Source organism: Panthera pardus, unplaced genomic scaffold (genome assembly GCF_024362965.1).
Source record: "Panthera pardus isolate Hobbes unplaced genomic scaffold, ASM2436296v1 HiC_scaffold_7, whole genome shotgun sequence".
In the NCBI taxonomy this organism is placed as follows: domain Eukaryota; kingdom Metazoa; phylum Chordata; class Mammalia; order Carnivora; family Felidae; genus Panthera; species Panthera pardus.
Window position 1 is genome coordinate 10,492,562 of NW_026527002.1, and position 24,264 is coordinate 10,516,825.

The following is a 24,264-nucleotide window of genomic DNA, read 5'->3' on the forward strand; positions in this document are numbered from 1 at the left end:
CATCAGCAGGTCTGTGCAAATGGTGTATGGAAAAGGTAATAAGAGCTTCAGGACTATATTTCAGCCCATATAATAAAGTAATTGTGAGAGCGTAATTGCAGTCTGGTTCTATACCATATTAGGCTGAGGAATGGGATGGTAAGAAAATATGAGATTCACGGAATTATTTTGTAAGCAATATCTGCAAAGACCATCTCCCAGAATACGCAATAGTTGTCAGAAAAATAAGTTTAAAGCGCGCAGTGGTGTTTACCTTTAGAAATGCACCGTGATAAACCTGAACAGAGTAAACATTGGTTATTTTAACATTTTAAAAATAGCCTGAACTTATGAATAACTTCAGATACCAGCTTGGTATTGAATGGTATTAAGCAACTGATTTCAGCCCCTGGAAGCATTTTTTTAAAAGTATTGAGCCTAAACCCCATTCTTTATTTCTGAATGATACCTAGAGTTCAAATTTCCCAAGATTTAAATATTTGCATGATTGGAATTTCTATTTTGAAAAATTCATTCCTTTGGCTACTTCATAAACAATCATTGTTGGCTTAAGTTACCAAGTGACGGTATCCCGCAGGCTATCAGTTGCTCTCATAGCAAGAGAAGGGGAAAGAATGCTGGTTCTACTAGACCAAGAAAGAAAGAAAAAAGAAAGAAAGAGAGAGAGAGATGGAGAGAAAGGGAGGAAGGGAGGAAGGGAAGAAGGGATGAAGGAGACACAAAGGAAGACAGGAAGAAAGTTAAAAAGAAAGAAGGAGCAGAGGAGGTGAATGCACGAATGAACACAGGGATGTTCAGAGCCTAATATTAATAGTATTTAGGTCAAATATTAAATTCGTCCATTTGATTCTCAGTTCACCCATCTTCCATAAGTAGAATTATTTATGTTACATCCAAGATTATTGTCTCTGTAAGCGCACACATCTTTTCCTTTTTCTATCTCTACTACTTAGCACAGTTTCTGATGCACAGTAACCACTCAGGAAATATTTAATGAATAAATTAACCAATATTCGTGAATGTCATGCTGCTGGGAGCTGGGCCTATGACAACCCTGGGGCATGGGCTCCAAAATCCATCAAGAAATGGGCTATGGAACCAAAGGTAAGGCATCTGCTTGTCTTTTCCATTAAATTTTTTGTTCCACTTTTATGGGACCTTGTAAACTAACGTATATAAGCTACAAACATACACAGTGTTCATTCCCCTGGTCAGCCCATTTCCAATGAAACTTCAAAAGATGTTCAGCATGGGAAAAAGCTCCTTGATTTGGGTAAAGGAAGAATCTAAAGGGCTTCATGTGGGGCGCCTGGGTGGCTCAGTCGGCTGAGCGTCCGACTTCGGCTCAGGTCACGATCTCACGGTCCGTGAGTTCGAGCCCCGCGTCGGGCTCTGGGCTGATGGCTCAAAGCCTGGAGCCTGCTTCCGATTCTGTGTCTCCCTCTCTCTCTGCCCCTCCCCCGTTCATGCTCTGTCTCTCTCTGTCTCAAAAATAAATAAACGTTAAAAAAAATAAATAAATAAAATATAAAAAAATAATAAATAAATAAAAATAAAAAAATAAAAGGCTTCATGTGCCTAAATGGAATTTCTAGAAGAAAACGTGCATTTTTGTCATTAAAGGGAATACCATTATTTACACATGCCTGATTGTTTACAGAGAACTCATTTCAAAAACAGGTTAAGGCTTAAACGAAATAAAGGAAGAAAACAAACCAGCCAACCCTGATTTGTCAGGTGCTGGGGACATCAGGTAGATTGGCATTTGTCTAAGAAATTTTGCATCCACATACCTAAAATCTATCCATTCTGCCCTGCATAATTAGAACTACTGTCTTTCTCAAGACCCTTCAGTCCACCGAAGTGTATGTTAACAATGACGGGGAAGGGAGCCCAGAAACAGAAGCTCACTGCAGGCAGGTGAGGAGGTAGGAGGGGAGCACTAGTCAAATGTCATCCAAGAAATAACCTGAAAAGAATCTTGAAAATAATGGCAGTCATCTTACAAATTACAATGACATCTGCCTGTGGGAGAAGGAAGGGAGGCAAGGAAGGAAGGAGGGAGAGACTGAAGGACACAGAAAGGAAGAGAGGGATCCAAGCCTCGGCCATTTGTTAGTTATGGGTCTCGCTCTGACCTCTATACACCTGCCTCCAACTCCCACCCACAAACATCACTATATTCATACCCATTCAATTCCTTTGCCCAACTTTTCTTCTCTTGGATTTTCCAAATTCTTTTCGGGTTAGGTTATACACTAATCCCTAACAATACAATCCCACTCTCGACTACCTTCTCCCATCGCTAAGCATCATCAGGTTTTGCCAGTAACCACAAGATTTCTCTCTTCTATCCACACATTGGATATCTGCTTTCCTTCCTCCTCCCTGTTCTCTCCCTTTACTAGCAATGTCACTATGTCCTCTGCACCAGCCATTATTGGGACCTTGCTGAACAGCCTTCCATTTTAGACTACAATCAAGTACGCTGTTAGGCTTTTTTTTTTTTTTTTAATCAAAAATAGAGAATTAGCGGAAGTCAAGAAAAGAAAAAGTGTGGACGAAATGTTCCAGGCTCTGTGGGAGAGATGACCAAACAAGATAAACATCTGCGAGGCCTCCAGACTATTTCTTAACACGAAGGACAAAAGACCATCACATTATTTCACGCTTCTCAAACTCATACCCCTACGAGCAGAGTAATATGAGAATAACAAGGAGTATCTTCCTGGAACACAGAGGTGACTGGACAGTAAGGGATTTAAAGTATCGTATTTATGTTAAAACAGACGTAGATGTGTTATGGAAATCATATAAAATTCACGTATTTCTGAAAGATGGAACCTCAGCCTTCTAAGACCCACGTAGGCTGTAGAGGCACTTCTGGATTTGTCCTCTAGCCCCTCGGGCTGTAAATTCATCAGGGCATTTCCGCAGAACACTGTAAGGACTTTTGTTCTGTGGATACTTGAAGATCGTGAGATACCTTCCAAACTGCCGACAGACATTTCTGAATGTTTGGACACTTTAACAGATTTCCCAAATTCACAGTTAACTGTATGCATATTTCCCACCAAACAAGAAATTTCAGGACAGCAACTGCTAACAATTTAGGAAGCTCGGCAGGTATACGTGCTCAGACGATATACACAGCATTAACATCCATTGCTAATGATTTGGCTGATTAATTACAAGCTGAATTTTCAGGTAGACTACAACACTCTCATGCTCTTTAGGACGTCGGCTGTTAATAGAATTCAACCTTTCAGATGAAGGGTAAAGTTTCTAAAAGTTTATCATTCATCGATAATTTCAAAAGTCATCAAAAACAGATCAATACTGATCATTCATTTTATCATTCACTTTATCAGATAATTATCATTCACTTCATCAGACAATTTCCCCAGGTAATCAATCTTCTCTGGTACATTCTTTTTTTTTTTTAATGTTTATTTATTTTTTAGAGAGAGAGAGAACGCATGCACATGAGTTGGGGGGCAGAGAGAGAGAGAGAGAAGGGGACAGAGGATCCAAAGCAGGCTCCCAGCTGACAGCAGAGAGCCTGAGGTGGGGCTTGAATCGTGAGTGATCTGAGCCAAAGTCTGCCGCTCAACCGACTGAGCCAGCCAGGCACCCCTTCCTAGTATATTCTTATTAGGGCTAAACATTAGTTGGGGGGCCTGGGGGGCTCAGTCGGTTAAACCTCCGACTTCGGCTCAGGTCACGATCCCATGGTTCAGGAGTTCGAGCCCCGCGTCGGGCTCTGTACGGACGGCTCAGAGCCTGGCGCCTGCTTTGGATTCTGTGCCTCCCTCTCTCTCTGCCCCTCCCCTGCTCGTACTGTCTCTCTCTCTCTCTCAAAAATAAACATTAAAAAATTAAATTAGCCCGCTCACAATAACGATTTGAAGTCCACTACAACTTCCCCCAACCCGTTCTCCTCTAACGATGACACTTGCCTTGGTAAAACAGAGGCCTGATGTTTTCCTTCTCTTTCCCAAGTTGTTCCCGGTCCGCTCTGTGTTCTTATCCCAGTGAGCCCCTCACCCTCCATTGCGCCCTATTTCTCGCTCCGGATAACCTCACTCTCAACCCAGGCGCCAAAACAGATCCACGTCACCTCTGCGTATTTCCTCTTTTTATCACGCTTGCAGCCTCTCATCAGAGGAAAACTTTCCACTCATGAAGAATCTGTGTTCCTAGGTCTCTCAGGTAATCAGAATTCTGTCACTCAGTGTGTTTCCCTCTTGGCCCGGTGAGAGAGCAAGGGCCAAATTTAATGTTTAATTATAGCGATAATACCTAAGCTAAAAAGTATGCCTGTGTCTCCATTTCCCGGCTATAATGTTCTGCGTGACTATCAGTAGCCTTATTGTCCGTGTTGCTTCTTATTTGAAGCTGCCTTAAGTCTTTTTTTTTTGTAAGTTTACTTATTTATTTTGAGAGAGACCATGCAGGCAGGGTGGGGGCAGAGAGAGAGAGAGAGAGAGAGAGAGAGAGAGAGAGAGAGGAGAGAATCCCAAGCAGGCTCCGAGCTGTCAGCACAGAGCCCGATGCGGTGTCTGAACTCACAAACCCGTGAGATCATGACCTGAGCTGAAGTAGGACGCTTAACCCACTGAGCCACCCAGGCGCCCCCAAGCCCTTTTGAAAAGAGGTAGCGATATAAAAGTGAATTCAATAATAGGAGTAACCTTCCTTTTCCCCGAGGCCCAATTTTTAAGACCAAGGGAAACGCCATCTCCTCCAGGAAGCAGCTTGGATTCCCCCAACTTCAATCCATCGTGTCGCTTGCCGTAACCCCCAGGACTCTGAGCACAGGCTTCACAACACAGCAATGACACCGCAGCTGTGTTCTGGGGACTGTATTCCTCCCTTGACTGGCTGCAGGGACGCAGGGGCCCGGCTTGCTCGTCTCGGTGCCTGTCACTCAGCAGAAAGCTCTGTACACAGGTGTTGTCCAGTAAATGCTTCTCAATCTCCAGAAAGGAATTCAACGCACCTTATTAACAAAGCGCTGTGCTTCCTTAGAAGCGCATTCCAAATAAAAAGTCTGCTTCTTAGACTAAAAGATTCTCATCTCATCCCTGCGCAAATATTTGTACGGGGACTGCATTAGAGCTACCTGAACATAAGAAGTTATAATGGAAACAGTGACACCGCCTTAAGTGAGGCAACCGAAATAGGAACCGCTTTAATACTTTTACTGAAATGTTCTCTGCTTGATAAAGTTCATTACCAGAATATCATCTTTAAAAGTGAAATGCATTCAGCTGAGCCCTTTTTTTCATTTTGTAAATAGATTTCTCCTTGCCTGAGCTCTCAGTATAAAGCACAAAATTGTCTTCCAGAACATTAGAAAAATGTCACCCATACACAGAGCTAGATTTTTAAAGTAAAAGAGAGTTTTCTTCTTCAGCGTTTTAAAGGTACAGGAGCGCCTTCATTATAGCAATCACCCTGCACCGCAAGCCGTAATAAGGGCTGAATCACCAGCCTGCAATCTGATAGGTTCTAAAATGTGTTGAGATAACATATTAGAACCCAGAACAAAGTTAAGTCCCACGGGATATCCTAAGGCCATAAAGTCACCATCTTTTCAACATGACCCTACTTATTCCTACGGTCTATTTAAAACGACCCTGGCACTAATCTTTTTCTCACCTCCTCAAAATGACACAGAAAAGTAGCTATGTGGTAACTTTACAACCCAAGTGCCCAATTTTCACATCACGCCAATGAAAAATTATACAAGCACATTCGTTGCACGTTTTTGTTTTGTTCTGTTTTGTTTTCACATTAGTAAGTTCTTGAGTGGTCGGGGGTTACTATAGCCGGAGTTTCTTCACAGAGTAAGTTCTCCCCCACTCTGAACACCTCACGCGTGTTGGGGTGAGACATCTCAACGAGATAAATGGTGCATCACCACCACCGCCACTGAGCCAAGAAGTGACAGCAGAAATGAATCTTTGACCTTTCTGTTTTCAGTAGAGGAGTTATTTTTCTAAGAAATGAACATTCATACATTTATTAATGTCACTTTACCATAAGCACCGCATTCTTGCTGTTTTTAACCAAAATTCAGATACACTTTCGTGACTCTTGCACCTCTCAGAAATACATCCTTTCTCCCCCACCCAGCCACCCCCAGACCTTTTCTAAAGACTGCAAGTTATAGAAAGGCAATTGACCTCAGTAACTTTTTCCGCTGGCTTCCATTTTTTCTTTCTTTTCAAAGCCCTCTTTAGGGAAAAAAAGGGAAAAAAGAAAGATAAACACACTTCATGTAACAAGTGCCATAAGAAAAATATGTTCCGGCAGACTTTTCCTAACTTGTAACTCAAAAGAATTTACATCATCTAAGTGTAAGTGCAAAGAGGAGAAGAAAGAAATCTCAAAATGGATTTTTGTTCCACTTTCAAACTCCGAGGCTAAGGGAACACAGGGGTTTCACTTGAGAAATGAATAACGAATGACTTCAGTACACATACACCTTTCTCTTTTTGGAAAAACTGCACATACAAGAGCATTTTTTGGCACGGCTGACCTGCAGAGATATGGAGCTAAGCAGAGTCATGAATTCACTCACTCTGATATGCACACATGATACGCAATTAAAATCTCCATTCACATTCCTGCCGGGTTGTCAATCATGAGGAAAGCCTTTTTGACAACATTCAGCGAAGCGTACCGACTAACCGCTCAACAGGAACTTAAACAGTAACAGCTTTTGTTACTAGCAAGAACGAATTTCTTACCAAGATTGGGTTCAGTTTCTAAGAAATCATTATGCTCTGAATTTTAGGGCCTTTCATTAAAAATGAAAATGTGTCAAAAAGATTTTGTATGGCCAGCTACGTGATGTAATATCTAGAAAACAAGAGATACACACACACGCGCGCACACACACACACACACACACACACACACAATTCCAGCCTTTTCAACTTGGCAGAATCTTTTTTAACTTTTCCCATGTAGAACAATGAACAATGATCTTATAAAGCAGTTGACTGGGGGGAAACGTGACGTTTCTAATTCATTCTGAAGTTTTTCCCTGGAATTTTACAACTTTTCAAATAGATCGGGACGCTAATCTCACTTGAAAAGTGACTGACCGGTTTACAAACTAATGGGAAAGTGACTTTTTTTTAATCATAAGAAGAATATTTAGCATGTCAGGAAATATCACATGCATCAAACCTTTCAATTTATGGAGCTCTACAGAAAACATTATGCACATAAATTCTTTCCAGATGAACCCAGAAGGTGCTCTGCTCATAACTTACTTTCTGTGGAACATCTAATCAAAGACTGTGCCCTTCATAATAGCACATTAGTGTGCTTTAAAGTCATAAATCCACAAAAACAGGGCCCAGTAAAATTGAATAGAGGATACCAGTTCATCTGCTGCCGTGTCTGCTTTGAGCAACTAACCTTGGATTACAAATTTGAAACAAGTTAATACTATCAGATATTGAAATATTTGTCTTCTTCCTTATCGTGCTCTGTAACTGAGAGAGCAGATGCATTCTGACCATTAGCAGTCATGACAAATTGCCTTGCTAATGAACGTTACACACTGAAAGTGCCATAGCTGATTAATCTACAATTTCCCACTACCAGAGAGAGAGTGGGTTACTCCAGCAGAGGGCAACTCTGATATGCTGCCAACAGGCCTCCAGGGCACAGTGTGATATTTAGAACAACACTCTAAATTCCATATGAACAAATTCTGAAAGCCTATGTGTATACAACAGGTTTTTAAAGAACATTAGATAATACAGCTTAGGTTGTAGCTGATGAGCCGTGAAAAATGGATGTGTTTTAACTGTTTGGTTTCCTGGCAAGTACGTGTGAAAGAATATTCTCTGGTCTGGGTTTCTCTCTCTCTCTCTCCCTCTCTCCTTCCCTTTCCCCGCCCCCAAAACATTGGGTGTGCTTTGCATTTCACATAAAATCTTTCTTTTGTCAGTTCCTTTGTTGGTGCAAAATTAGCAGTAGTTCAAATTCAAAGTACTCCTATTCATTTACTGACCAATGTCATTCTAGTTCACATCAGCCAGCGAGCTAAGCTCTAAAAAACATAAAAGACTTGCTTCGCCACTGACGAATCATGTGTACATTTTTACAGAGCTTAAACCTTAATGCTTTCCCTGAAACTAACAATACAGTATATCTTATCATTCCTTTTTCACAAGCAGGCAGCTGCTGAAACGCTTGCCACTTCAAAATATCAATTGCTTGCCAGAGTTTTCCTCAACACACCCTGTCAAACTCATGTATATTGTACAATGAAAATGGTGCAGGCTGAAAGCTAGAAATTGTGTCAAATTCTGCTGTAAGGGTATGATGTGCAAAGAACAATGTATGACAACCGTAGAGACTACAAACAATGGCACTGGAGCCAGGGACTTCATAGATCACAACTGCGCCTGTACATATTTTATTGTAGGCATTATATATTTAAAGCATGACAAATGTACCATTGTACATTATGTGCTGCACAAATGGGAGCTCCTCCCCCTAGTTCGCTTTTTGCATTTCTCCTGATGATGGAAACATAGTTGAGTTTCATTTCTTTTTCTTCTCTTAAAACATTTAAGGCTCTCAAATCATAAAGGAAGGAGACACACACACACACACGCACGCACGCACGCGCACACACACACAAGGTTATCAAAACGAGTAAGAGAAAACAGAGACAATAATACAAGATGGGAAAATGAGATCTATTTGTTCACTTAACATTTTGGCTCCTCTCTGAGGACACAAAAGCAAGGATTATCTTAAACACTAACCAAGGGTATCAAGAGAACTACACTATCACTGTGCCTATAAATTGTTGTCTACCTAATTTTAATGCAGATAAGTGCTAGCTTATTGATTTGCACGATTTTCTAGCAAAATGGAAATCCCACGTGAATGTGTTCTTTGTGTGCAGAAAATATGGTTTAAGAAGCTTTTACTATTATTGCTTTCTTATGCCAAAAGAACAATTAAGCAAATAATATTTCACTACTCTATCGGGCTCATAACCCAGCACCGATTCCTGTTTGTTTAGATTATAAATAGCCTTTCCCATTTCCCACTTTGCTCCGTTTACTTTAAATGATTCTGGTTATTGAGAAGTTGTTTTTCTTCCAAATGTCTCCTTACAGAACATATAAAATCTGAAAACATTCTCACTTTGGAGCACACCTACTTAATTATAAAGGGGCTCATGACTACAACAGCCCTACACTAATTCAGTCAATGACTGAAAATGGGGCACATGTTTATGGGAGAAAATTAGCGTGAATATGTATGTATTCCTCTCCTCTGTGACCTCGCTTAGGTTACAAAACCTTGATCACACAAGTAGCTTGGAGTGGAATTAACTGGCTCGAGGCTAAGGAAAATGAACAGATACGCTTTTAAGGTGTTAATAAATATTTTGGAAAGAGATTAGGTGGTTGAGGTGCTTAGGGGTGCTGACCTTTGGTGTGTTGATTAGTGGCACAATGATGCATTATTAACACACAGCAGCTGTACCTGAAATGCTGCCATGAATATAATAGCCTTTTATAGCCATCAGGGGAGTGAGGTAGGAGGCCTTTATTAACCACTAGACATGATTAGCACATTATGTGAACTTTAGTAGGCAAATTATCTCTTATTGAAATATAATGTTGGTTATAACTAATTGTAAACATGATTTTTAAAACTTCCTAGCGACCAACTCTAGGTCTCACTACCATTCAGCTCGTTATTGGCCAGTAAGGAAAACGTGTTCTGTTGTGGGAGGCACCCACAGGGGCTGAATCTCAAAAGGCAGGTAGTGGCAGTCACTGAAGGCTGACTTTAAAACTATTTGGCATTACAAGTTCAGGGATATTAGCATACATGCAAACTTTCTGTCTCTAATTAAGTAAAACTGCTCATGAACTAGAAAAGCTGCTTTGGGATTTTTCTTCCTCTTTATTTCTTTAAGCAGTTCTTAAAAGATTAGTTTTGCAGTAAATTTTTGAGAGTTACCTTGAAAAGTAACAGCATAATTTATTTCAAAAAGCTTAATTTTGGGAGAGAAAAGATTATCCCATTAGCCTTAGTAACTGAACATAGCGTGGAGAGTCCATTATGAACAGTCTTTTATGCCCTGGCAGAAAGTCATTAACATAAAATAAATCATTAGCTTTGATATTAAGCTTCTACTATCTGCAGGTTTCTATGATTAATGTTCATGACTGTATCTGCCAAATGATAAAATATACTTTTTGTTGAAAGGTTATCCTGACTCTTTATTAGTAACATTTCTCTTTATACAATTGTTGCTGGCATTTGGGGCTGAGGCATATTGGCGTAGAAAAGAAGAGCTGGGTTTTTTTACATGCACGAAGACGCCAATGCATACTACACTTTACCCATTTTTTTTTTTAATTAACCATTTAATCGAGTTGAAAGACTTGAGAAAATCAGGTGGTGCACAGATACGTTTTCAGTGTAATTGGACTATCTTTAGACCCGGTTGGTCCCTGCGTTAATTTATCTTGTACATTGCATTTTGCATCTCTGACCCCCACATATCAGAAGAAGGTGGGGGGGGGCACCTTGCTTTCCTGAAGTCAGGAACTGAAAGCGGGCATTCCCCTCTGCAGCTGTGGTATTCAACTTTTGCCTTACCTTCTTACCCTGCAACAGCTCCCACCTGAAGCTTCTCCCACTAGGTGCAGTATAGACTCCCATCGTGGAGAGGGAGCAGGAGGCCCCTGGGGGAGGGACGTATCAATATATAAAAGAGGGGGGAGTACAGACTCATCCACACAAGTTCCACTTTCCCCAATTCACCTGTGAACCTCGACAAAGGTTACCTTTTTCACTCCCCTGCTGAAGGAATGAATCACTTCTCTACAACTTCGGAAAACACACTGATTTCACTAGAGTAGCAGAAATACAAGAAGCGGGCCGAGAACACAGTATTTTTCTAAGGTCTACCTTTGTTTGAAGTTTTGAACGTCTTTCACTACAGGATTTCAAAATAATCTGCCTCTGTTGACTCCTTAATTCTCACAAGGCTTCCTTGATACAAATATAAATTATTTTCCCTAGTGGTTACATAGCAGATTGGGACACAGGTGGATTAAAGGTTTTGGTGGTGTCAGAACTTTTACCAGACACAAGGAAGTCAGGCTTCTAAAGAGAACAGAAAACAGAGGGGGAGGGATCATGTCCTTTTCATGCTTGTATTTATTTTGCCTGGGGAGTAAGTCAACACAGGTTTAAGGGCCCTCAGCTTTTATCTCAAATCTTGAACAAAAAGGAGTCTTTTCCTCATAGAGGCCTATGGTTTTCCTCAGAAAGATCTAGTTCCTCAATCTTATCAGGTTGTAATATGCCTAATTAAAGCCCTGGCATTGGAAAATATCTCCTCTTGTGAAATATGGCGAAGTTTCTTAAAATGGAGTGGTAATGAGGCATTCCTATTAGCTAGTATGATTTCCCTTGTTGTTATTGTTGCACACACTGACAGATTCTGCCAGTTAGGATAAATTCCTATGCATTTACGGCCAGAAATATATCCAGAACATTGGAAACACATAAAAACACACACTCACCCAACCACACACACACACACACACCACACACACACACACACACACACACACACACACCGATTTTTCTGGCTAGGTAACCTCCAAATAGGTTCTCAAAGCCTTCAATGGAAAGGTATTTTATGTAGAAGGCTCACATTGTCATTGGTGTGGATCAGATACATATCATTTGTAGGTCTACGTAGTAACTCAAAATACTTTATATTTTCTTGGCCACCAGCAAAGCTTCTTATCAACCAACCATGGCCTTACTTTAATTAGGAGCTCCTTTCAAGAATTTCATAAAAGCACATAACTCAGGAATGAAAACCAATAAATACTTGGCTAACGCAGAAGCATTTAAAACCCCAAAGTGAAAAATGGACAAACAGAAAAGCATTAACAGGAAAACTGGTTTCATGACCTTTGGTATTATAAATATGTATAAACGATGATTTTTCTTGAGGAAAATGGAAATCTGAAGATAGCTTTTAAAAGTTCGCTTTAAAATTGTTCATCAAGTAGGGCAAACTTTCCATAGATCAAACTCTAGAGGTCTGGAAAAATATTGGTACTTCCTGTCATGAAAGAGCAGGGGGGTTTCCTTCTGGCATTTTCCTCCTTCTGGTCTTTTCCGCTGCACCATGAACATCCAAGCACAGAGCAATATAATGTTCCCATTTTCAAAATGAATGCTATAGGGAGAAATATGTTATAACTAGGAAAGCTCATTCAGGTTAATGTGAATTCCATGTCTCAAAGTATTACAGAAGAAGTGCTATAATTAACAGTCTGCTGGCACTTCCATTATAAACCACATTTCTAAGCAGTTTGTAACTCAACAGTTTTTAATGAGAAATTGCTCTTCGGGATGAAACTTGGCATGTGTGGTTTAAAACAAAAAATTCTCAAATTCATTAGGGCAGATGTGAGTTGTATCGTCTTGGCACTCCAGCTTCCTAACGGACAGTCCATTTAACACAACTCAGTATCGACTGTTGGTCCCATCAACGAATGGAGACCACAGGCTATCTGACTCTGAGAAGTGCGCCTTCAAAGAAAGCGATCAATTGAAAAACCCTGTATCAATGACACCAAAGTGGAAGTAAAGAACAGGCAAGAAAGTTATCTTTCACGTTGGAAGGAGTAAATATTCCCATGTTTAAATTTTGCTTAAGTTCACTTTAAACAAACCAAGTGACATTCAAGCATTTGGATTCTTCACATGGAAGCTTCTGGCAGGCAAGGACTATATAGTTGGGGCCACAGTATTTATTAACTACGGTTTACTACAATCTTGTGTTCTCCTCAAGGTATGCATTTTTAGATTCTGGGATGTGGTTGTATCCAATGTTAGTTTTAACTTAAACAATTGATAATATTTTTAGAATGGAATTGTTAAAACAGAATTAAATCAAGTCATAATCATTACATTTTATTTTTATTGAGATGCAGCGTAAATATTCTGTGTTATGACTTCCCAGAAACCTTGAGATTCACATTCTGATAGCTAAAATGTAGGAGAAGTTATCTAAATTTGATGAAGTTCTGCTTGTCCGACTATTCCCATTTTAATTCTCTATGCGTATTCTGATGGCAACACAGAAGTCTGTCAACCCATTTACTTTCTGTAAGTATAACTCACCGAACTTACTGCATGCCAACTAAAAATCAGGAGACCACAGTACCACTTTCGTATTTCATATTTTACAATCTAAGTAAGATTTCCCACGGAAAGGTATGTGTCCAGGAGCCGTTTCCATGCTCTAAATACACTGTGTTTAAAACGGGGGGGCGGGGGGAAGGGGAAAGGAGAAAACTCTGAGAGCTTAGAAATAACCACCATAGTTATTTTCCCTCACAGCATCCTATCTAAGTTTCCTTGGTCTATTATTGTATGACCCTATGTCATATTCACTCAGATGGGGAAATGGAGAAAAGGAGACTAGCCTAATTTGGGATTTTAAAAAGTGGACAGGAGCCTGAAGACTGGCAGATTCCCATTTCCTTAACCGGAAAATATGGTCAGGTACTGGAGGAAGAATGGATAAGTTAACATGATAATGGCAACAGGGATGGCAAACAGAAAAGGGGGCTTGCTCCAACAAGATGACCGCCATGGTGAGCCATGTTCCTGAGGAGGGGGAGAAGAGTTCACCTTAGAAAGTACAGATCTCCCAGGTTCAACTTAAGATTAGGGCAGAGTGAAGCAAGCGTGACAGGCTGTTCAGGATTGGAGATGTTTGGGAAGAGGTGAGGGGGAAGGAGGGAAGAGGCACAAGTCACACAGACTGACCTGCCCTGAGGGCAGCCTTCTTCTAAACAGTACAGGAAGGATCGCCACTAGTTGAGAACTATCCCCAGGGTGTTTTCCACTTTCTCGTATCCTAGCAAAATGTTGGAAAATCCTAGAGTAAATCATCCTTCATAGCTCAATAAGATTTTCCTCCAATTCTCTAAGTTATCCCTCTCTTGAACTGAGCCCACCACAAAAAAGTATGATCACAAAAATAGTTCCACACATCAGAACCAGTATGTGAGACCCAGTTTGGGGTCCACGGAAGCCACTGTGGAACTGGGAACTTTCCCCTACTTCTTCCAGGTTCAAGTACCTCACTTCTTTCCTGTTCTCACATCCCTTGCAATCACATCATTTCAAAAAGATCTATGATAAGCAGCCTATTAGGTAATATTTAAATATCAGCTTAGTCTTCCTAAGGAAAATATTAAAATGATTGCTAATATCATCATTCAGTAACTCTAAAAATATACGACAAACTGTGAGAATACTAAGCCACGTAAGCTATGTTAAAAAATAGCATTTGAGGGGTGCCTGGGTACCTCAGTCGGCTAAGTGTCTGACTCTTGATTTTGGCTCAGATCATGATCTCACAGTCGTGGGATCAAGCACTGTGCTGGGCTCCACACTGAGCCCGGAGCCTGCTTGGGATTCTCCCCCCCACACCCCGCCCCGCCCCCACTGCCATCTCCCCCATGCCTCAAAATGAATAAATAAACTTTAAAAAATAGCATTTGGGGCGCCTGGGTGGCTCAGTCGGTTGAGCGTCCGACTTCAGCTCAGGTCACGATCTCGCGGTCCGTGAGTTCGAGCCCCGCGTCAGGCTCTGGGCTGACGGCTCAGAGCCTGGAGCCTGCTTCCGATTCTGTGTCTCCCTCTCTCTCTGCCCCTCCCCCATTCATGCTCTGTCTCTCTCTGTCTCAAAAATAAATAAACGTTAAAAAAAAAATTAAAAAAAATAAAAAATAAAAAATAGCATTTGATCTCTCCAAAACTCGTAACTATAATTTCTGGGTGGACATTTAAAATTGGAATTTGTGACAGCGAAATATCCCACAAAGTCAAGACAGCTACATTTGAGGTTTCTGTATATCTGATTTAGTGGCCAAAACCATATGACGGTTTGTTTTATGCTCTTTCTTACCCATACAAAATTTATTTAAAACATATTTAAAGACCTCAAAACTTAAGAAAGATCCAGCCAATAAAATCCCCAGGGGAGTTTTAATCACACTAATGACGTCCTAAGTATCAGCTATGAATTTCCTAAAGTCCTGGAAGTTATGGAGGTAGACAGAGAACTAATCAAGCATGATGCTCTAAATTGCTTATAACCCTCCCCTTCCTCCTCCTCCTCCTTCTCCTTCTCCCATCCTCCTCTTTTTTCTTACATTTATTAATTAAAGTAGGAATAATGACTCCGCCTTCATTGCTTGCCTATCCGGTATTTTAGATGTGATGCGCTTTGTCACGTTAAAGTACAACCCATAACGCTCGAACTAAATAGGAAAATAAGCTCAAAGGAGATTCTGCAGAGACAATAATGAATCCTGTTTTTCTCAAAAGTTCTCAAGTGTTTAATGTTAGTGCTGACATTTCAACGCTGAGTTCATCACACATAGGTCCTTCTTCCTATGTTTATAGGAAAAGATTATACACTGTCCTTCCTCATTTCAATGACAAAAGCCCAACAATCCCCAACGGCCATTATTCTTCACTCTGTATATAACCAGCATTAAGCATGGGTTTGTATCCTGGACTTCCCTGTGTCTAAACCAACCAAAGAAAGATTCAGGACCCTATTCCACAAAAGCAACCACTGAGAAGAGTGAAGATCATTATTTCCTCTCCCACTGCTGGCAGAGGTCAGCATCTCTGTGATTAGCCATGTCATAACATCATTGTATTACCGCTCCTTATGTGGGCAGATACTGAGCAGTAACTGAACACATCACATCATTGTAAAAATGAAAAAGTGCCACTTCTTTGTCCCAATTTAGCATACAATCAGTGAAAACAATCTTTACAAATGACACTGCACTAAGAAACTGAAAGGGACTGTTATTACTCCGTAGGTTTAGATTCAAACGCATGCTCTGACGTCTTCAACTAGGACAAAAAATAGGACTATATTTTACTGCTGCACTCCAATCGTGAGCTCCTTTAATCTAATTTCAATCAAGGGATACAATGTTACTTAAAATAGCCTTAATTAGATGAAACTCAACTATGATGCCATCTCTCAATGTCTGAAATGTAACCATGCTTTAAGTTTCAGGAGGTGAACCCTGTCACTTTCAGCCTGCATGTCTGTGTCCAGTCTAGGAGCTCCGCTGCTGTTTCAAAGGCTGACCTATATACAGCAACATGCCATCCATTCTGGCTGTTTGTAGAAGAGATGCCTCACACCGTTGCCATAACCAACATCGCCCGCATTGTTCTCACTTTTCTCCCGCAATGGGCTATGTGAAAATGGAGGCCAGTTTGCATAGTGATGTGTTCATAACGTAATGTGCTCTCACAATAGAGCAATGGTAGATTAAACTGTTTCCAAAAAAATTCCTCCCACGGAGTTTATGGACTGAAAAATGTAAGTAGTGTTTTGGCAATGCAGTGCTGGAGAGTGTCAGCAGGGTAACACAACCCCCTTTTAGTTTAGAGAAGCTTCAGGAAGAGGATATTCATTTTGTGGATTAGGGTCTCTTCTAACATTGAAAAAACGTCAGTGGGAAAACTATAGCTACAACTGCATGGTTCTGAACCGCATACAGATATTGGTTCCGCTGGGATTTATTAGCACTCCGACTTTAACTGCAACAGTGTTGGCAGATTTAAAATAAAGATAATTATTAATTTATGATCTTATCACCCTATTAAAAACAAATAACCTCACAAAGTGACTGCTTCTTGTAATAAACTGCATATTCATTACACCTCTGAAAGACACAAGGTTTACTTTGCAGTCTTGGCTCTCAGAGGGAAGGCTGATCCAACTTATTTTTACTAAATGTCGATACAGATTTCTGATTTCACATCTTCCAAACTTCTGTCCATCTTCCATATCCCTGCAAATTCACTTGAGTCATCGCAGAAAATGAATGCTAGTTGACTACATTCTAAGCAACGAAAATAGCGGGGGTGGACAGAAATTGTGTATCAGTGTTAATCATGATGGAGTAGAAAAAAATTAGTGTCTGGGTTTTCTGGGGCCTAGCAAACCTACTCGGTATATTTGATATAATCGGGGATCAGTGACAAATATATTTGATAGACTGCTGTACAGAGAAAGGCAGGGGAAGGCATTCTTGGAGAAGCATTTCCATGAAGTCTCTTCCTACTATTAGAAGTATATCATGACTTTGCATCTTTAAAAATCCATTATTCCCTGGATAAGTTAAATAGAAGACTTGCAACTGGCCTATAGAAAGGGTGGCTAATTTGCATTTAAAAAGAACAGTTTGCTCCTCATACACGGGGGGACTTAAAAGGAACTTCAATGAGCTAGTAAAGAAATTCTGAAGACTTTGCAAATCAATTTATTCAATTCACAGCACAACCCACGAAAATTATTTAAAGCACTTAATTGGAAAATGATTTAATATATTGAAGTAATTCTTGATTTTCCAAAGCATTTAACTTTTAAATTAAATCTGACCCTACTATCACAAGAAAGACGAGTGAAATGTGTATCCAAGTCGTTGCCTTCTTTTTGGAGCCTAAAATCACCATAAATTTAATAAGATTTGTCCAGTTTCATCGCCAAAATGGTTCTGACCTTTTGGTTCTGGTTACAACTGTGGAATATGTGTTTACGATCCAGGATAGGTCTGCTACTTTATTATTTTTATTAGTATTAGTGATAGTTTATGAGCCACATAGAACTTTACAAACACAAAATACTTGCTTATAAAAAGGCAAAACAGATTCTAGAATGGGAGAACTAGGCTACTGACAAATAATGAAACTTCACACAAACTTCTCTTGTCAAAGTTACCGGAGCTTTCCAACCTGTTCCTAGCTACAGAGCTCTCTCTGTGTGATCAAATGCCTTTCTGCCTTGCCCAAGACTAGATTTCCTTCGTTCCAAACTTCCCTATCCATCATCGGCATACAGTACCATGCCTTTTACTGAGCCTTACACAACATCAAGGAGCTTCAGCACGGAGTGGTATCTGCGGCTCACTTAAGTCACAGTTTTGTGTGTGTGTGTGTGTGTGTGTGTGTGTGTGTGTGTGTGTCTGTGTTTGTCTCGACTGACCAAGACTCGGAGCTGCGAGGCGGTTGCGTGGTGGAGAGCCCCGGGGGCTAAGGATGCAGCGCGCTAAATACCTCTGTATCACGTAAGAAAGCTGTTTGATGATGCCTCGCTACCAGGCAAATACTAGAAGTCCCAAGGATTTACACAGTGGAATTCACCGAGGGGCCAGCATGGAATCGCTTGCAGGAGATAGAGTATCAGGCAGGTTGAGCGGGAGCTGGGCGTCTAAACCACTCGCGCCCTGTCTCCGAGAGCTCACTCCTCCCCGCCGACGTTCACCCGGCGGGACCGCTTAACACACGTCCAATGAGCCCGAGGCGAGGACAGCCGTGGCCCTGCGGCCGCTCTCGGGAAACCGGTCCCTGCGCGTCCTCCCTCTCGGGGCCGAGAGTTGGAGAAGCCTCGAGGATAACCCCCTCCCTTCCTATCCCCTGACCATTCTATGGGACAAACGGGGCTCCGCCGTAGCTCTGCCGGCGCCCCCCCCCCCCAACCCCCGCCTCGCCCCGGGCCAACCGCCCGGTTAGCCGCGCCCGGGTCCCCCGCGGCCTTGGCACCTGGGGTCACCGGGCTGGCGCGTACAGCCCAGACCGGGACCCTGCTCCAGCCCCGTGAGGAGTGCGGGAGCTTGGGACGCGAACTCAACGCGCTAGCCTGGCTTCTAACAAACTTGCAATTACCGCGCGCACCGCCACCCCCCCCCCCCAAAGCGGGAGCTGTCCCCCAAACCCTGTTACCCCGCTGCACCCTGCACCCCGGCCCGCAGACCGGCGTCCGAACACCGGGCTCGGCCGCCCGAAAGGGTTTAGGAAAACAAAAGACTTGTGGAGCAATTTTCCCCGTGGGGGGGCGGAGGCGTCTCCCTGGTCCCTGCACCCCGACTCCCGGCTGCTCCCCTGGCAACTAATCCCGGGCAGGGAAGCGGTGCCACGAGTCCCCGCAGCCCAAGAGAGGGCGGGAGGGAGAAGGAGAAACTAGAAAATAAACTGAGTTCTCTTACTCTCTGCCTCCGTTCCCGGACCCCAGACACACCCCCAAAGTATTCCGTGGTTTTCTCTTAATTTTTTTTTTAAACGCCCCCCGGCAAACCTAGGCAGGGAGCCTCAGTCGCGAACAGCAGGAAGGAAAGAATCCGAGCAAATCGTGTCACTTTCCGCACAATCGCGGTGTTTGGCAAACCCCCGGAGCTGTGCTGCACAGTATTTACTACCCAAGCGCACGCAGGGCTGTAGCGGGCTGCGAGCCGAGCGCGCCCGGGACCGGCCTCCGCCGACCGGCCCCGGCAGCCGAGCCGGCCCGCCGCCGCCGCCGCCGCCCCCCTCCCGGGATCAAGCAGCAAGAACACGGTGGAAACAAAAGCAGAGCGTTCACCTTGTTGCAATAGTAGGGGTCCAGGCAGGGAGAAGGTCCCAGACAGGGAGCGTCGGGCGCAGCGGCGGGCTGGGCTGGAGGTGGATAAAATCTTACGTCCATTTCACTCTCACATCAAGCAACTCCTTTTCTTTTCCTTTTTTTAAAAAAAGTGTTCAGCAAAACAAGCTTAGACGGAACAGAGAGAGGTGTCTGGACTCAGGAGTAAAAGAAACACCTTCCTTCCCTCACATCCGTTTGTGGTTTGTTTAAGAAGAAGAGGAGAAAAAAAAAAAAAAAGAAAAAAAAAAAAGAGGGGGGAAAAGCGCTCAACTCTCCCCCAAGCCGCGGCGCGCACCCGTCGGCGCCGAGCGCGCAGCCTGCTCCGCCGCCGCCTCCCGGCCCCGCCGCCGCCACCGCCGCCGCCGCCGCCGCCGCCGCCGCCGGGCAGGTAACTTCATGCGCTCATTGTCCCCCCGCCCGCCCCCCCCATCCCCGCCTCCCGCGCCCCTCGCCGCCCGGCACACGCGCTCGCGCTCGGGCTCTAGGTCCTGGGCGTTTTATTGGAGTCTCTGAGTTGCTCTGCTTTTAGTTTATTTTCTCCACCTTGGAGGCCTGGGATGGGGGGGAGGAATGAAGACGGGGACAGGGCGGGAGTGGGGGGGGGGGAGGGGGGTGAACGCCCCGGGCCGGGCGGGGTAGGGTGCGCGGCAGGACGCGGGGCTGCTCGCGGCCCAATGGCTGCGGCGTGGGGCTGGGGGCCGGGGGCCGGAGGAGGGAGGAGCGGAGAAGGAGGAGGAGAGCGCGGCCGGGACCGGGCCGGGGCGGCGGGACCCCGCCGAGCCTCCGCCGTGCCCGAGCCGCGCTCCTCTCGGCCAACGCGTCGCACACAAAGGGGCTGCGGAGCCCTAGCCACCGGCCGCCCCGGGGCACGGCGGGGAGCGCGCAGCAAGGGGGCGCTGTGGCGCACCCCGCCCCGCAGCCCCGCCCCTGGGCCCGCCCTGGCCCCACCCCGCTCCCACCGCCCGCTCCGCGGCGGTCCCCACCTCTTTCTCTGCATCCGCCACCTCCCCTTGCGTGGCCTTCCCCACTCCTGTCTCTGCGCCCCCACCCTTCTCCCAGCCCCTGGTGGTGGTGACTATAACACGCAGCGCCGGTCCTGGGGACCAGGAACCCGCAGGGAGCGCGAATCATCCGTGCGCTGTAATGGGCTACTGGGCTAGGGACAGGAAAGGACTGCAGGGCGTGAATGGGCTTAGGAGTCTCCTCCTTTCTGTTGCTCCCTTCTGCCTGCAGCCCTCACCTCCCAAAGATCTGTGCCCCACTGGAAGGTTTGCAAGGCTAGGGCTACCTGAGAAACTTTAAGAAGACCACAGGGGTAAGTCAAAGTGTAAATAGGGAAACGGTCATCAGCACACACGATCAGGCTAGAGGGAAAACACGTGGGCTTGGTAGTTGCCCCGGGTGAGATTCTTGTCTCTTAAAATTGGAAGCCCAGTGATGCTCTTGGGAGAGGCACAGAACGCCTGGAATCAGCCTCCCCCTCCCCCTTCCTCGGGTAGGTAAGTGCGGGGAGGAAATCACCAATCATGGTTTCCCTCCTTACCTCTAAAACACAGGAACTTGCAACTTCGTTTTTCCAGATGACCGGGGGGGGGGGGGGGGGGGGGGGGGCGGGGGGGGGGGAATAGGTAAGTCTTGGCTGTAGGCCAACAGATTCATCCCTGAGGCTCTGTCCTCGGTGGGAAGTCCAGGCAGGAGAGGGTTATATTTACCTTCCCGGGAGGAAGCACCCCTGCACACTAGGGCCCAAGACCCCACAAAGGGAGCCTGGAAGTACTTCGTTCCACTTGTTTCTGGCGCCAAGGAGGATGCTAAGAACATTTTCCCACTCCACACAACTTTACAGTGCATGTTGATTGCCAACTGCTCCGTGCGACTTTCTCACAGCTATGTCGCTTCCTCTGCAATTGAGAGCACCTGTCAGGTACAATCAGAGAGAGCTGGAAGAGAATCTATGAAGAAAGTATAAGAAACGATAACATCGTTGGGCGTCTATGCGTGGCTTTTCAGGAACCTTTTGCTAAGCATTGCTTTGTAGTTTTTGTATCTTTCCACCCCCCCCACCCCCCCGCCCTTAAACCATTGCTTGCTTTCTTCTCGCCATCATTTTTATAAGTAGCATAAACCCAGCCTTTTCCCCATCTCAAGATTGACATGGTGGAAATTGCATAGGGGAGAGAGCAGTAAGAAGAAAAGAATTCCTCTCCTCTGGATTCAGAAGAACCTCCACATTTACAGGTCCTTCAGGGTACAAAATGAAAGTAAGAAACAGAAAATGTTTTTCCTCTTAATAAAGGTCTTTATGATAAAATTTCAATGAGGTTTTGTGTTTTGTAATGTCAATGTTCAAATTCAATTGTAGATGCTAAAATATGCTTATATATATATGTATTTCCACAACTTAAAAAAAAGCTTTTGGGTTGACATTAAATACTTCCAAACTTAAATTTCTGTCATCAGTTCAGCATTTATTACCAACATACTACATTATTTCAAAATTCTACAAACTTCCTTGGAAACCATAATTGGTGCCTGTTTGATGGCTCTGTGAGCATCAGGAAGATGAAATGGTTCAGGGCAGGAACAATATCACTGTCAACATCCTGACACCTAGGGAAGACAGTGATTTCTGTAGACCTACTACTTTCCTCTGCCTTGTGAGGGAAAACCCAAATGCATGGGAACTGTGTCCCTCTATCCAGTTTGGGCCCAGTTTCTTCCATGTGCAGTCAGTGGAGTCAAAGTGATATGTCCGTGCATGGTGTGGTGTGAGGGGTGGGAAAGTGAACTCTTGATTAAAAAAGCTCTTAACTCCAACTACCCAGACGTGGAGAGTAGACCATGAAGGTCAACCTCACGGAGGATGGGAACGAAAATGGCGGCCATGATCAATCGTGCCTACATGATGAAGTCTCCATAAAAATCCCGAAAGTTCAGGGTTCATAGGGCTTCTGGGTTGATGACCACATGGAAATGAGGGAGAGTGGTGTGCCAGGACACAACATGGACTCCCCATACCTTTTCTCACATCTCCTTCCCTTCCATCTGGATGTTCAACTGCATCCTCCATGATATCCTTTCATGATAAATCGGTAAACAGTAAGTAAACTGTTTTCCGGAGTCGTATGAGCCACTCTAATAAATTAATCACACCCGAGGAGGGGGGTCGTGGGGAAACTCTGATTGATGGCTGATCCGTCAGAAGCATAGGCTTGCAGTTGGCATCTCCAGTGGTCGGGACAGTGTAGGCATTTGAGCCCTGAGCCTGTGGGATCTGATGCTGTCTCCAGGTAGGTGCCGTCAGAATTGAGTTAAATGGTAGCTCGGCCGGTGTGACAGAACTGCTTGCATTTTCCCAACTCGGCTGGAAATGTGAGCTGTGGGTTACAAAAAAGAAAAGAAGTCTCTTAACTCCAGTCGTTCATACATGAAGAGAAGACTGTGAAGATCATCTCAGCGTGATCTTAAAAACAAAAAACAAAACTCTCTTTTTAATGCTCTACCCAAGACCTATCAGATATCGAATGGGAGCAGTTCTCCCAAGAAAAAATTAGGGGATGTTAAATAGCTAAACCCGTGAGTAAATCTTATTGATTTGGGAGATACAATAGTGGAGAGGCGTTCTATTATTTTTCAATTTCTAGGACATTAAACTCTGTATCATGGCAACATTTACTAATTTATTTTGCCCATCCATTTGTTTGTACATTATTCAACAAGCCTGTAAGCAGAGCAAAGCACTATGCTATGTATTGTGTATAGGTTGACATAGAAAAACAAATTACTTAAAAGAGATTCTACTTTAGATGTGTTTAAGTCTTCTAGAGTAGTATTTCCAACTTAGCCCTGTCAGTGGAATCACCCTAGAAGCTTTGAAAAATACTCATGCCTGGGCTCCTCCCCCATAGGTTCTGATTCAATCTATTTAGGGCATAGGAGTTCTTTATTTAAAAAAAATTTTTTTTAATGTTTTATTTATTTTCGAGAGAGAGACAGACAGAGCACGAGCAGGGGAGGGGCAGAGAGAGAGAGATGGAGGGAGACACAGAATCTGACTGCAGGTTCTGAGCTGTCAGCACAGAGCCCCATGTGGGGCTCCAACCCTGGAACTGGGAGATCATGACTTGAGCTGAAGTCAGATGCTTAAGCAACTGAGCCACCCAGGCATTCCACAGGGCATAGGAGTTTTTAAAATGTTTATTTTTGAGAGAGCAAGAGCAGGGAAGGGGCAGAAAGAGATGGGGACAGAGGATTCGAGGGCTTGGAACTCGGAAACTGACAGCAGGGAGCCTGATGCAGGGCTTGATCTAACATCCAGGCTCTATCTCGGGAACCATAAAATCAGGATCTGAGCGGAAGTGGACACTTAACCCACTGAGCCACCCAGGAGCCCCTGTCCAGGGGCTTTAACTTTCAGGAAAGATAGAGAACCACTGGTCTAGGAGGCAAGAAAACATGGGCACAAAGGGAATGTGAAAAGCACAAGATCTTAGTGAGTAAATTTCCTAGCTGGATTGTTATTTTGTGTTGGCTCTCACCAGGGAACGTAAAGGATCACCCCTCCAGGTCCCCGTCATCTGCGGTGTGGCAATTGACTCAATTATTCCAACTAAACAGGAATGAATTGTTGTAGAGACCCAGATTGCAATTTGATCATCTGAACTAGGAACTCCCATTATCAAAAAATGTGTGTCTATGAATACAATAGCTCCTTACTAGTATTG

At 43.8% G+C, this 24,264-nt stretch overlaps 1 protein-coding gene across 2 annotated transcripts in view; it reads right to left on the bottom strand.

The window, feature by feature from the left end:
* Positions 1-19,725, bottom strand: part of TOX (thymocyte selection associated high mobility group box) — a 306,419-nt gene extending 286,694 nt beyond the window's left edge. The window contains exon 1 of one of the 2 annotated variants that reach the window (XM_019421274.2): positions 19,499-19,725. In XM_019421274.2, the coding sequence (XP_019276819.1) occupies positions 19,499-19,600 (102 nt within the window). In that variant the 5' untranslated portion in view covers positions 19,601-19,725. The remainder of the gene's footprint in view (positions 1-19,498) is intronic. The other variant, XM_019421273.2, reaches the window with a different exon arrangement.
* Between the last annotated feature and the right edge of the window lie 4,539 nt (positions 19,726-24,264).